Source organism: Natator depressus, chromosome 3, assembly GCF_965152275.1.
Source record: "Natator depressus isolate rNatDep1 chromosome 3, rNatDep2.hap1, whole genome shotgun sequence".
Lineage (NCBI taxonomy): Eukaryota > Metazoa > Chordata > Testudines > Cheloniidae > Natator > Natator depressus.
In genome coordinates, this window is record NC_134236.1 from 56777101 (window position 1) to 56793065 (window position 15965).

Below are 15965 nucleotides of genomic sequence, written 5' to 3' on the forward strand. Positions count from 1 at the left end.
CACTCATGAGTCTGCTTTGACGATGCATCCCCTTATTATATGCCTTTGAAGGGGCAAGAGCAAGTCTCATGCTCCGAAGCTTCTATTTCCAGCAACCTCTCCACCCAAAATAATATATTAACTATACTCATTGCTCACTTTCCAGTGTGACCTATGGAGAGAGGCAGTGTAGACTTGTGGATTGAGCAAGTCACTTAACCTGTCTGTGCCTCACCTGTAAAATGAGGTAATGTTACTGACCTCTTTTGTAAAGCACTTTGATATATATGGATGAAAAACACAATATAGGAGCTAGGTATAATAATAATAATAATGTCACTTACAATAACCTAATATTCTTCACAGAAAGCTGATTTATGGAAAAGCAGCATGAAAAGATATATATATATATATATATATATATATAACCATGGGACGAACCCTTTTCTGATATCAGTTATGTTTTTTATTTTAGCAAGGTAACTGTGTCATTTTTCTTTTCAATCATAGTTGGAGTTCCATTACTCCTGGGAGCTATTATTTTCTCAAAAGTTATATCAAACTGCTTCCATGAATCCATCACTACATCTTTATGTCCAAAACAATTGGTACCACAATGGAAAATTATCACATAACAAAGATCTTCTGTCATACCTAGTTCACAAGTAGCATCTTTCATACACATTAACACGTGGAACTGTCAGAGGTATCAAGAATGTCATGGCAACACTGTGTATTGGCGTAGCCAAAATGTTACTTACATTTTTCTTTTTTCCTGAACTATCTGATTTTTATATTTCTTTTTTCCTGAACTATCTGATTTTTATAGTAGTTACTCTAAAATTGAACAGTTGGATTTGTTTGAGATCCTTCTGCATTTCTCCTTTATTCAGAAAAATCTCTCTATTGCTTTATATTTACAGAGACATAAGTATTTATCATTTCAATATTTCCCTTCTGGCTCTCTAGGCCTGGATGATTTTACACAAAGCAGAATCTTGTTTGGCCATGCCCCATTTGGACATTCCTAAAGTTGGAAGCTTCCTGAGGTTGGCCTTCTTGATGTGATCAAGAGCCAACCCCTTTTACAGGTTTTTATTGAGACTCATCTGGAATCTCTTGATGATCCACTCTTTTGAATTTCACATTGGCTCTTGATCTGAAAGTCTTCGCTCCTATCCACTAACCCAAATGAAAACAGTAGAATTCTAATACTGAATTATTCCCTAATCCCTGTTTTGCACGATGGTTTAAAAGTGATTTGCGCTGCTATCTTCTTGCAGATGACAGGAATGTGCTTACAAGTCCTTGGGCAGGATCATAGGGCTTTTCTATAGATTCACGTTATGAAGATTTCAAAAGCTTTCCTCTTTCATGTTGCCTAACAATAATATCTTCAGTGTATAATATCTTGAAGGCTCTTAAAACACTTGAGAAAGTGTTACACAAAAGAGAAAGTGCTCTGGGGCCGGGGGTGTTGGGATGGGGGGGAGCAGTGCCACAGTGGTGGGACTCTGGCGGGGAGGTGGGGGAGCAGCAAGGATCTGCACAGTCTCTATTTTAAATAGCACATAACCAAATAATTCTATTTTAGCAAGAGAGTGCCCTTCTCAAAACTGAATGGAATTCAGCTTCTCACACACAAATCTCCATGTGATATAAAGCCCACAAAGCTGCTGTACACCACCTACTCCTGCCTCCAGCCCAAATACCCTGGGTTGCTTTGATTTGTGCCAGGGGCTGAACTGGCCTCAGTTCCCATAGTGCCATGCTTGCACCAAATGTATCTCAGGGAGACTCAAGGATGTGACCCAGTATATTTTCCCTTTGTTATTTAAATGAGTATTTCTCACAACCATCAAAACAACATGTTATTTCTTTTGCAGAATATGGACAGCGCAGGTTTGAGATATATACATTATTTTAGCTATAAATTTCCCAGTTTCCTACTTCCAAGGATCTAACAGAGCATGTTCTGTTCTGATTTCCAACGTGTGCAAATCTCATTGGAGACACAGTTCAGGGGAAGGGACAGTTGCAAGGGAAAAACTTAGCCCAGTATATTTTATTCTTCTGAGTTTTACAGGTCTAAGTAATACATTTTTTTTCTAGAGCACCCACCACCCCTGTATCTAAACATGGTATCGTCTTCTATGAAGCAGTTACACTACTTAGTTGAAAGGCATCAGTAAAAGTGTAAAGTATAATTATTACTGATAAAAATTGAAAATTAGTCCATCTAAGCCATGGTTCTTGTCTCCGTCAATGAAAACAAAACCTTACTACCCTTCAAATTAAGATTCAATAATTGAGTTGTTTGTCCAGTCCCATCAGTAACTACTTCTGCTTGATAACTAGTTGTTGTTTTTTTTCAGTTTAATTTTGTGGAAGGCAGTTTTTCAAAGAGACATTCCAGTAACAAACTAAAAAAGATTCTACACCTAACAGAGCAGACTTCAGTTAAGCCTGATACAAATGTTATCTCTTTCAACCTCTGCCACACTGATCCTTGGTGAAATAACCTGCTGGTTCCCAGAATTGGGGGACTTTATGTTGCTTAAATGATGCACTCTTTTACAGGACTTTTATTTATCCAGAAGGAATGATAATGATTTTAGAACCAATAATTTACTATGTAACCAAATTTAATGTGTGAAACCTTTAAAAGTGTACCATAGTTTTAATGTAGGAATATGTAACATAAAGTGTCCCTATTTGAAAAATATCTCCTTCCTCCCATTCCAATACAGGCATTATAACCAGGTATGGAAGTTAAATGTGTGTGTGTGTGTGTGTGTCTATCCATGTGCAAGAGAGAGAGATTTGCCAACTGGACTGGATTCTACCACCAGAGTGGCACAAGCAGGTCAGAAGCTCAATCCAAAATCTGTCCCTTTAGATGTTATTTATGTGGAAAACTCTGACAGTAAAGATGACAGTGCAGTATTTTGATTTAGGATATAGGTAGGTAAGATCTCATGGGAAGCAAGTCTAAGCAGAAAAACAATTGAAGACAGTTGGCAGTTTTTCAAAGAGACATCATTAAGGGCACAAGAGCAAACTATCCCACTGCATAGGAAAGACAGGAAGTATGGCAAGAGACTACACTGGCTTCACCAGGAGATCTTCAGTGATCTAAAAATCAAAAAAGAGTCCTACAAAAAATGGAAACTAGGTCAAATTACAAAGGATGAATATAAACAAATAACATAAGTATGTAGGGACAAAATTAGAAGGCCAAGGCACAAAAAATGAGATCAAACCAGCTAGAGACATAAAGGGTAACAAGAAAACATTCTACAAATACATTAGAAGCAAGAGGAAGACTAAGGACAGAGTAGGCTCGTTACTCAATGTGGGGGGGGGAACAATAGGAAAATGTGGAAATGACAGACATGCTTAATGACTTCTTTGTTTTGGTGTTCATCAAGAAGATTGCTGGTGATTGGACATCTAACGTAGTGAATGGCAGTGAAAATGAGGTAGGATCAGAGGCTAAAGTAGGGAAAGAACAAGTTAAAAATTACTTAGACTTGTTAGATGTCTTCAAGTCACCGGGGCCTGGTGAAATGCATCCTAGAATACTCAAGGAGCTGACTGAGGAGATATCTGAGCCATTAGTGATTATCTTTGAAAAGTCATGGAAGACAGGAGAGATTCCAGAAAGAAAGGGCAATTATAGTGCCCATCTATAAAAATGGAAATAAGGACAACTTGGAAATTACAGATCAGTCAGCTTAACTTCTGTACCCAGAAAGATAATGGAGCAAATAATTAAGCAATCAATTTGCAAACATCTAGAAGATAATAAGGTGATAAGTAACAGCATGGAATTGTCAAGAACAAATTGTGTCAAACCAACCTGATAGCTTTGTTTGACAGGGTAACAAGCCTTGTGGGTTGGGGGAAGCGGTAAATGTGGTATAGCTTGACTTTAGTAAAGCTTTTGATACTGTCCTGCATGACCGTCTCATAAACAAAGTAGGAAAATGCAACCTAGGTGGCACTAATATAAGATGGTTGCAAAACTGTTGGAAAACCGTTCCCAGAGAGTGGTTCAGAGTCATACTGGAAGGGCATAATGAGTGGGGTCTCGCAGGGATCAGTTCTGGGTCTGGGTCTGTTCAATATCTTCATCAGTGGTTTAGATAATGGCAGAGAGAGTACACTTATAAAATTTGTGGACGATACCAAACTGGGAGGGGTTGCAAGTGCTTTGGAGGTTAGGATTATAATTCAAAGTGATTTGGACAAACTAGAGAAATGGTCTGAAATAAATAGGATGAAATTCAATGAGGACAAATGCAAAGTACTCCACTTAGGAAGGAACATTCAGTTGTACACATACAAAATGGGAAATGACTGCCTAGGAAGGAGTACTGTGGAAAGGGATCGGGGTCATAGTGGACCACAAGCTAAATATGAGTCAACAGCATAACACTGTTGCAGAAAAAGTGAACATCATTCTGGGATGTATTAGCAGGAATGATGTAAGCAAGACATGAGAAGTAATTCTTCCACTCTATTTGAGCTGATTAGGTCTTAACTGGAGTATTGTGTCCAGTTCTGGGTGCCACATTTCAGGAAAGATGTGGACAAATTGGAGAAAGTGCAGAGAAGAGCAACAAAAATGATTAAACGTCTAGAAGACATGACCTGTGAGGGAAGATTGAAAAAATTGGGTTTCTTTAGTCTGGAAAAGAGAAAAGTGAGAGGGGACATCACAGTTTTCAAGTACATAAAAGGTTGTTACAAGAAGGGAAAAAAATTGTTCTTCTTAACCTCTGAGGATAGAACAAGAAGCAATGGGCTTAAATTGCAGCAAGGGAGGTTTAGGTTGGACATTAGGAAAAGCTTCCTTACTGTGAGGGTGGTTAAGCACTGGAATAAATTGCCTAGGGAGGTTGTGGAATCTCCATCATTGGAGATTTTTAAGAGCAGGTTAGACAAACACCTGTCAGGGATGGTCTGGATAATACTTAGTCCTGCCATGAGTGCAGGGGACTGGACTAGATGACTTCTCGAGGTCCCTTCAAGAACTATGATTCTATAGATATTAACCTGCATTATATTATAAAGGCAGCTTCTACAATATAGTCCCAATTATTCTTTATAAAAAGCATTCTAAATTGTGATTCTTATAATCAACAGGTAGAGATCTATTCTTTGTCATCCAAATAATTGTAGCTGTAGAGATTCAGAACCAAATTTTCGAAGTCCCCATGTGAAAAACATGCGCACACACACACACATATACCATAAACTGGTTAATTGTATACACAGACATCTAGTGCTCATTGAATCAGCCATTCTGGTGTCCACATGAAAAAGAGGGTGTGTATGTCAGAGTGTATTTATTGTTTGCTCAGACCATAATCTTTAATTTTTGATAGTTTGGCTTTCCATTTATGAAAGAGACCAAAAATCAAACTTGGTAGTTACTCTTTCAAAGGAACTGTGAAAGTCTCTTTGATTGTCTAATGGTACTTTTCATAAACTTCCATGAATAGCCATATATGCAAAAACTCAGTAAAGCCTCTTAAAGGGACAGAGCGCTCATATTTTCAAGTTATTAGATAAATAAAGTAAGAGGGAAGCATTGCAGGAGTGCTAATTTTTCTCCCCTACTTATATATTCCTCATTGGTATTCCTCTTTGATATCTTTTGATCAGTCCTTTGTAAAGTGCTATGAGATCTACGGATGAAAAGCACTATATAAGAGATAGGTATCATTATTCAAACTAAGAAAATTAAACCTATTTTGTATCAACCTGAGTTGAAAAATATGTTTCTTCCTGTCTGAATCCACAATCTTGGAAAAAGAATGCAAAACTTTAAGAAATTGCAAGTCTGGGGGCTATATACATATTACTTCTCAAAAGCTGTCCCATGGTTTACAAAACTCAGAGGTTTAGCCTTCTCAAAGACAGATTGTTAATTCCTCTTTTACCCTCAAAGACCTCAGTTTAAATTCTTGTTTCTTAATCTGACCTGTGATGAACCTGAGAATAGAATGGAAAGTTAGAAACTTGGGTTGATATTTTCAAGGCTATTTAAGGGATTTAAAGAAATGTTTTCTGTAAAAACCTAATGGCTACTTTGAATATCTGAATCTTGCTGTCTAGAACCAAGTGTCTGCAGTGTTGGAATCCAAATATATTGTCACATTTTTTATGACCCTCGTCATTTCTGATTTCCAAACAGCCTTCTCTAAAGTTCTACATTTTCATTGCAGTACCTCTAGATTATATGGACTTCATTTAATCTTCCCTCCTACACCTACCAGATAAAAGTTCAAATTACTTTGACAGTACTGTCAGTCATTCCTTTAAATCCTTACCAGAGATTTTTCCAGTAGTTCTGCAGTCTGTCGTAATTAGGAAATATTACTTGGCCTTGAGTTCAGTTTTCTGTCACTGTAAGCTGCTAAACCTTAATACAAGATTTTCCAAGCTCTGTTTCATTTAAAGTGAGTAAAATTTACAGTAAGAAATTAGGTCTATATAGAAAACCTTCAAATATACATGTAAATGAGCAGTTAAGATATCATATATATAATGAGATATATAATATGGGCTTGATGCAGAAATTACTGGGTGAATTCAGTGGCTTATGTTATGCAGGAGGTCAAATTATATTATTATAAAAGGTTTCAGAGTAGCAGCCGTGTTAGTCTGTCTTCACAAAAAGAAAAGGAGTACTTGTGGCACCTTAGAGACTAACAGTGGATGTTAGTGGATTCAGTGGATGCGTCCGATGAAGTGAGCTGTAGCTCACGGAAGCTTATGCTCAAATAAATTTGTTAGTCTCTAAGGTGCCATTATTGTAAAAGTTCCTTTTGGCTTTAAAATCTAAGAGCAGATACATCACTGTCTATAGTCTCATAGTTCATATTTTTCTAATGCAACCTGTCCTGCTGAATGTCGGAACTCTGACTCTTTACAAAGCTTCTGAATGCTCACAAGGTTTTTTACCAAATGTATAAATTTTCCTTCTCGGTGGAGAGAACTGCAGAAGGTTTAAATGATTTCATCAATATTTATGGCACACAAGATGTAAGTGAAGTGCAACCCATTCCATGATATATCCCAATGAGTTGACTCATTACATAAGATGCTTTCTGGATATAAGCCCCAATTCAGGACATTGACTTTACCGGAACTTAAGCACATGCTTATGTGCTGTCCTGAGGAGAGATGTTTTCCAGATTCAGAGCCTTAGTCTCTATGTTTGGTCTGTCACCTTCCTTTGCATGTGTATATTTGATCACCTTAGCAATTTCTTTTTCTTGCCAAAAAGTAAATTCTGTTAATATCAAGTATTTTCCTTGTCCACAACTTGTTTCTTGAAGCTACTTCTCTACTTCCGGGCTATTTGACATCTTCCTTTTTTACATTGCAAAGGCTCTCTTTGAATACACACTATTTAAGATTAATTCTAAAGTGACAGAGGAGGTCCTCAGGAACTGATATGCATCTGTCTACAGGAGTCATGTTTCTCACCACCGTGAGGCTCTAAGGGTTCCTAGGGCATCTTATGTTTCCCAATTAATGTCTTCTGGCAAAATATAGGCCAGCTGTTTGTTTCAAGAAATTAATCATCTTTTAAATCCTTTACAGAGCACCAACTTACTCCTTCCTTCAGCTGTCCAGTGTGAAGAGTTTAATGACTTATTCACAAGCAAGTAACTTTTCAGCAAGGGAGTGCTAAGTTTAGTATTTACTATGATAGCAGAGATGGTTTACTAGTCTAAACATCAGGTTTTAAATACCCAGACTCTCTGGAGCCACAGGTTTAAATCTCAGCAGGGTGGACCCATGCCTTTCAACCACTGAAACAGATAAATTAAGTTCTGTGTAGTTTAGGGTAGGCGAATATTTATGAGAACCCGTCTGCTCTTTCTGGACATTAAAAAATCCCATTGAGCTATTCTCACAAGTAGGGGTTTGTTCCTGTATCCTTGATCTAAATTTCTGCTTTCTCACACTGTTATATAATGTGGTGAATGCTGGCTGGGCACTCCACTACACTTGGGAGGTGCCAAATCCCTTTACTGACAACACATCATTTGTAAAGTACCTGCAAGATGAAAAGCTTTATATAATCACAAGATAGTATGTTCTGTTGGTTATGAGATTCTCTTCTGTACAGGTGGTAATGGAATACCAATTTCCTTGATTTTATGTGGCCTCTCAAAGCAGTCTCAAGTTCTCACTGAAGATTTTTTTTCAGTGGTTTTCCTTGTAGATAAACTCTTGTGAAGTCCTTAGTATCAGTCTTTTCTGGTGATATTTGTATGGTTTATTTAAAGTGGCATTTCTACGAATTATGAGAAATACTGTGATCCCCGTAAGACAAATAAGGAGATGGCATGGACAGATACCATTGAAGACCCGTCATAATTTAATAACCACTCATCTCTACCTATTTCTCTACATAGTCAAGACTTATTCTGTGCCCACACCATGTGCAATTCTACTGGCTTCAATATGGTTTCAGTGGGTTTAAGTGAGCGCAGAATTTGGCCTTTACTTTGTGGTTTATCATTATTTCAATGTACATAAATATAAGGTCACTTCAGTTTTAAAATCAAATCTGCTTACAAACATCCTTAGATTGGGTAGAAAAATCAGCTTTGTGGGACTCAATCAGGTCACAGGCATTGGAAGGTAAAAAATTTAAAGCACGATGGAAAGTGACTGAAAGTATATTCATAAACTGTTTTAGAAAATGTTTCCAATGTTCTCTTTAATTCTTGAATAATCTATTGCTACTTTCTATCACTATTTTCTTCTTCTAAATATTTTCCTGCATCTTAAAAAATTAACAAAGAATGATTTATATGTGGATATTCAAATAGTATATAAAAATACAGCTGGTTGATCTAATATTATCTTTCCCAAAATAATGTTTTAATTTTTTTCCATACATATAAAATCAAGGCGTATCTCAATATAAACAATAACTCTCTATATTCAATCTATAGTAACTATTTGTCTCTGGTTTGTTCTCTTCATCAAGTCAACTGCTACTCAACAGTCATTATTAAGCTGCCTCTGCAGCTAATCCTAATATTAGTTAGTAGCCAGCAGGCAGATTAAGACTCATGTAGATTAACTGCTGAAGTGCCCTAGAAATTGAACAAAAAGCCATCAAGATATAAAGATATACCTTTATAAAAGGAATAGGAATAGGAATCTTACTGAAGTTTATATTTTGTAATTTATCTCCTTTATTATTGTTAATAATAATATCTATATAGCACTTGTTATTAGTAGCTCTCAAAACATTTTACATCATTATTCCCATTTTACACATGGGGAAACCAAGGCACAGAGAAGTAAAGTTACTTACCCAGGGTGACCCAGCTACCCACTAGTCCACCTTGCCTCTGCTGCACATACCTACTTCATTTTTTACCATGTCTTCCCTATGTAAAATTAAAGCAAAAAGCCATTTATTATATATTTAATATGTACAGGCCTTGTGGGAAAGGGTAGATACACACAGTACAATACGTAGTCTCAATAAAAATAAAATTTTAAGACAAATTGCTTCAATCAGTTTGCTTATTCTGAGGAACAGTGGGAATATACTGTCACTAATATCAATCCATCTCTTCCTTTATCCGTGTCTTCATGCTGCTCAAAACTAAAATGAACATTTCTTGAGGTGCTTGTTCATATTAGAAAAGGGATTTTTTGTTGTTGTTTCTTTCTTTCACACTTAAGAAATTTACTGTGATAATGATCATAAAAATAATGTTCTTTCCAATGATTTAAGACAAAATTCTCTTCTCAGATCTACACAGTAGTACTCAACATAGATATTTTGCTCTCTCTATAGATGTAGAACTCCCATTAATTGAATGGAATACGAATATCTTTCGCATGGAGAAGAATACATTCTTGTACCACATAACCTATGCACTACATCAAAGTTATCTTACCCCCTCTGTTTGATGCTAAATTAGGATGTTTGCATTTACACAGAAAATAACACATCAGCATAGGACCTAATATTGCAAAGTTATGGTAACTGCATATTACATTTATTATAATATTTTATATTATATTTATTATATTATTTCACTTGCAATTCTTCACAGGGTGATGGAGGACAACTAAGATTATCTGAGGCTGCTGGACAAAAAGGACAAAAGGGAGAAATTGTAAGCATCTGAGACATAATGGCATGAGGAATTGCAAAATACCAACCGGCTTGTCACTCCTAAGTTTACCTGTAGTCTCATTCATCTGGTTTGTTGCAGTCTCCTTCATAGGAGGAGCAGATTGCACACTTGATCAGGCCTTTGGTCGCTGGCCAGTGAGAGAAAGGAGGAAGATTAAAAAATAACATATTTAAATACTTGTGTAATATTATACTGGAGAAAAATTCCTTAGTGACCACGGGAGGCGCTCATCTCATGCCCTGAAACTAGAGACATAATTACTCGTTTAATCACCTTAGCTTGCATGGCACCAGCTGTTTAACCAGTCATGTATGTATCCACTCCTTTGTTCAATCCAGCCTTAGTAATTGTCCCAACAAACTCTTATGGAAGTGAATTACACAGGTTGACTATTTTATTCAATTAGTTCTAGACTTATACATCTTTAATGTAGTTGAATTTTCATTCTTGCAGTGAAAAATCAGTTGTACCATTTGAAAGGACACTCATCTCCAGTATGTCTAACCTGCAGGAAAGTGCTGTGAATGCTATGGTACACCAGTCCCGTAGATGTTTGGTAGTGATTTGGGTATACTATGTGCTCAGAGGCAAGTGCTGTAGGCACTCCTAGCTCTTGGGGGGTTCCCACAAATAGAACTGGGTGACTTTTTCGGACAAATAAGTTATTCACTGGAAAATGCAGTTTTGATCACCCACATTTATTTGAAATTTGACACAAAGTAGCCAAATAAAAATTTGGGAGGTAGGTGGGTTGGAACTTAGATACCATTCACAAAACAGGCTTGTGTGTTTGCATGTTGCAACTTCTAACCCACAGCTTAGGGCACTCACTCAGAATGTGGGGGACCTGGGTTCAATTCCCCTTTTGCTGGATAGAGGATTTGAACTTTGGTTTCCTACATTGTAGACTGGGCTATGGCCACTGGGCTATGGGACCTTCTGGAGTGGGTTTCTCTCAATCTCTCCTGGTCAAGCTGTTCTGCTGTGTATAAATAGACAGTGGAGCAGGGACATGAACTTGGTTCTCTGTCTCCTAGTTGAGTGCCTTGACAACTAGGGTCATTGTCATTTTCTCTTGCTGATGCAATGACTATTCAAGTATTTTATACAAAGTGGAGCAGCTTCAATGGGAGAGACTGAGAAAGAGCTGCCCAAGACTATGCTATAGGACGGGTTAGGGCACTCTCTTGTAGTGTGGGAGACCCAACTTGATGTCCCTGTGCCAAAGATGTTTTAATTACTTACGCACAGTGGACCTGCTTGAATACAAGAGATTGAGAAAAACACACATCAGAATATTCCCATAGTCCAATAGCTAAGGTATGTTTCTATAGTGTGAAAGACCCAAATTCAAATCACTTCTCCACAGAGGGGAGAATTACACTTGAGTCTCCCAGTTCCCTAGCTAGTGTGCTAAAAATTATAACATGGGGGGCACCACCATCTTCTCCTTCACTTTCTTTGCTTTTACATTAAAAAAGGTCTGGAAACTAAATGATTAGTTAAAAAAAATGATTTGTTCGCCCAAACCTGGTTTTTCACCTACTTGTTTAATTCACCACAATTTTTCAGAATATTCTGAGAATATTAAGATCAAACTGATTTTTTTAACCGCCAGTGAACTTAAAAATCTGTTATTTGCCCACCTCTACCCAAACGCACTTATACAGCATGATGAATAAGAAAGAATTGCATTACGAGGGCTGCCAGAAATAAATACTGCATTTTCCCTGGGCATCTAGGTTTTAATGGTTCCAAATGAAAAGAGAGAAATTTAATACACAACAGTTCTTACTCCAACCCCTAAGGGTAGTTTTATAAAGTGGTATGAAGGTCAGCGACCTCAGGTCCAGTGCCAAGGATACTCCCTGCAGGAGTCAGTTATGCACTGGCCTGGAGATCCCACAGTCAGAATTATGTTTCTTCGTCTGTCATCTTCAGACCCATGCATGTGGCCCAGCTGTTTGCAGGCTGCTTCTAAGTATCTGCCTGTCACAGCTAGCCATGGACAGGATTCTTCCCAGCCTGGCTCACAGCCTTTCCAAGCTATCTGACCTTCCCTCCACAACCAGTATTAGGCTGCTGCCTCCAGCCTGCTAATGCAGTCATCCTGCAACCTCTTGTTCTCTCCTGAACTAGGTCTTCTCTGACTTCTAGCAGTGCTTCACTTTACTGGAAGGATTATGGAGCCCTCTACTTGCTGGATGTTGAATTTGCGGTTAACACAGTGCTCAGTAATGAGCCAGTAGGTTCATTACAATATTTTTAATCGCCACTGTTTTGAAATGCAGTATATCCAACCCAAGTGTTCAAAAATCACGAGTCAATCCCCCTCCTAAATAATGAGATTTTGTTTTAAGAGATGATCTTATGGTTTTGGCCTTTTGATTTTTGAACACTCCCCAGTCTTTGACAATTTCAGTGTTGGCACTGTTCTCAAATGTATAAAGTAAGCTGCTACAGAAGGTCTCACTGGGGGACCCATATGAGATCAAATTACTAAGATTTTTATAAAGCGCTGCATGATTGTGCGGATCATCCAGCTTCTCCCCATGCCCCCAAAGTCTAATTAATTCTTTGCCTCCATAGCCCCACATCTGCCCGTCGCCCAGCAATTAATTATACATTCCCCTGCAACTCTCACAGCATTTCTGGCCCCCAACCCCACCTCTGCTCTTGCAGCTTCAGTGATTCTTCACCCCATTTCTCAGATCTGGTGGGGGGAGGCTACAGGGGGTTCCTCTTTGTCTTCGCAGGCGTGGGTGTGGGAATTAGTTCCAGGGTTTGTTCGTGCCCTCTTCCCACTTCCCAGGTCTGGTGTTGTAGGGAGTGTGTAGGAGCACCCAGGGGAGATTACCCAGCTTTAACAGGCGGGCAGAGGAGGAAACTTGCTGGGCTCTTTCTTTTCCCCTTCCCCTCTATGAAATGTCAGCTGGTCCCTCTCTATCTCACCTACCCAAAAACTCAGCTCTTAAGTGTGGGGAGAGAGCTCTGCCCGGTTCCTGCAGAAGCACTGATTGGCTTCTCTCCAGGAGGCAGGGAAGTGGGGAATACAGCCTGTCAGAGGATTTTCCCACCCAGTAGGGCTGAAATTCTCATGTCATCTTAAGACCTGCTCAAGCAGGGGCCAAAATTGTGTGACTTGCGATGAAATTATGACAGTTTGTGCTGTTGTAATGCTCTTTTAGAACTCTGAAAATATTATGTCTTCTTTTGTTCATTTCCTCCATTTTTTAGGTCTGAATTGGGCAGGGGGAACAGTGAAAAATATTTTTTCTGTGTTTTTAGGAGAGCAAAAGGAAATGTGCACAGTGTTTGGAATATGTGCATACATAATATTATCTATTGAACCAGAAAGAGGAGCTCAAAAATATATTTGGTAGCACTAGCAAATGGTGGGTATTTTAAAAAATTCTCTTTAATAAAGTGACAGGGATGGTTAACCAAAAGTATTTAAAAGATGCAGGTCATTCCCAAGCAGTTTATAGCAAATTAAGTGGTCAAATGTTGGGTTTAAACATTTTGACAGGAAGCATCTGTGTATTTTAAATAATGGAATATATATTTGCCAATTTGCTGTACTGTTGGTCTACGGAGAAAAGAGAGAAGACACACTAGATATATCATAGTGTTGCCAAGTGTTTGATTTTGAGTAGCTCTCCAGCAGAAGGCAGTAATTTAAATTCAGTTGGAGCTGGTTAAATCACACATTTCAGTTATGATGACTAACAAGATTTCATGCTACATTCAGTGCAAGGAGCAGCTGGAAGGGGAAGATTCTTTCCGTTTGTCAGAATAAAAAAGGACAAAGATTGTCAATAGTTTTTTATTTTTTTAAAAGGGTCAGCAAGGAGAAATGGGCTTGACCGGTGCAAAAGGTGAAATAATAATAATAGTAAATAATGATTATAAATAATAATAATAAATAATAATTCCTAACTCATATTCTTAGATGTGATGGCCAAGTGTGGTTTATTTTTATTGGGCCAAATCCTTGAAAACAGAGTAAAGGTCAAGTAGAAGAATGATGGGAACAGAAAAATATGCTCCAATGGTAGACTTTGGGCCCAGCATCCTCACAACCTACATTTTGTTTTCTGGCCTGGATGTCTCTGCAGGGTGGTCATGGCTGTTGGGCATGAGAGTGACTAATGGACAGGGCCACCTGCAGTGCAGCAAAGCTGGGTTTAACCCTGGTGTGTTGAAGCTGTGTCCCAACTGCATACTTAAATCCCATCCAACTTAAAGTTAAGTATGTGCTTAAGTAAATTGCTGAATAGGGATGAGCTGCTGAATGAGTGCTCCAGTCACTGCTGAGTTTTCATATACTCGTTGTATGTAGCCCTGGATACTGCTGATCTGTGTTGTGCGGAGTCCTCTGAATGCTTTCTCTGCTGCATTGCTTACCATCATAGTGACATTGCAACATTTATGGTCTTTTGGGGCTTTCCTTTCTGGTGGTGATGGGTGAGGATAGAGTCTATAATTTAGAGATGGTCAGACCTGCTAGCATAAAATAAGACAAAAGCTGCGGCCAAAAAAGCCCCATATGAAATTAATCTTCTTTACACTTTGAAAAAGGTTAGTCCATTTTTTGCTTTGCCTCTTTATTTTTTGTGTGCTTCTCTGCTTCCTGATTTCAAGATGCATGAATTTCCAAAACACCACAGACTTAGGCACAACCAGGAGGTACCTAAAACCTCAAAAGAAAGCAAGTATCTCAAACAATGAAATATTGATTGCTGATTAAAATAACAATATATTTTTACTTTCTCTTAAATTAGGAACATAAGAATGGCCATAGTTGGTCAGATCAGTGGTCTGTCTAACTCAATATCCAGTCTTCTGACAATGGCCAATGCCAGATGCTTCAAACAAAACAGGGAAATTATTGAGTGATCCATCCCCTCTCATCCAGTTCCAGCTTCTGGCAGTTAGTGGTTAGGGACACCCAGAACATGGGGTGCATCTTTGACTATTTTGACTAATAGCCATTGATGGACCTATCCTCCTGGAACTTACCTAATACTTTTTTTAACCCAGTTACACTTTTGACCTTCGTAACACCCCCTAGCAACAAGTTCCACAAGTTGATGGTGCATTGTGTGAAGAAGTACCATCTTCAATACCTAGATGAAAAAAAATAGCATTCTTAGCATGATCAAAGTTTAGAAAAAGACTTCGCTAGTTAATCATCTTTTAGTTTTAGTTGAAGCTTTCCAACAGCAGATTCAGCTGAACAATTTTTCATGACTGGTGAAAAGATGTAAACTGCATTTTTCTAGAAATAGCAAAAAAGTTCAGTCATGCTTCCATTGAATCAATAGGAGTTTTGCTAGTGATTTAAATTGAAGTAATGTCAGGCCGCAGAATGTTAGAGGATCAATTAGTTCTTGTTAAAACCTTGTACTGTAAATTATCTTCATACAAACAGAAATCTAGTTTAGGCTGTTAATTTGAAAGAATCATGGTTTTGTGTATTAAAAGTCATTTGCTTTTGAGAATTTAACTCTAATTTTACACTAATTCAGTCATCACTTTCTGATATCTGTTGCTGATCCTGTGTCAGACCCAGGACATAGGCAGACAGGCCTGCTGGTTAGTACAAGGCAAGTAGCCAGGTCCCCATGCCACCCAGGGTTCAGAACCAGGAGGTTAGGAACAGAGAGACTGATACCAGGAATCAGCCTGAGTCAGGAAACCAGGGCAGGGTCAGGAGAAGAGATGGAGATCCAGAACCAGGAATCAGGCCAAGTCAGGAAATCAGAAAGTCAAGAGCAGGTTGTACAGGGT

The 15965-nt window shown here is 38.2% G+C and overlaps 1 protein-coding gene across 1 annotated transcript in view; it reads left to right on the plus strand.

Annotated features, from left to right (window-relative positions):
- Nucleotides 1-15965, plus strand: part of COL19A1 (collagen type XIX alpha 1 chain) — a 315358-nt gene that overhangs the window by 211485 nt on the left and 87908 nt on the right. Inside the window, exon 18 of the mRNA XM_074947919.1 lies at nucleotides 10089-10151. Coding sequence (XP_074804020.1) covers nucleotides 10089-10151 — 63 coding nt within the window. The remainder of the gene's footprint in view (nucleotides 1-10088; nucleotides 10152-15965) is intronic.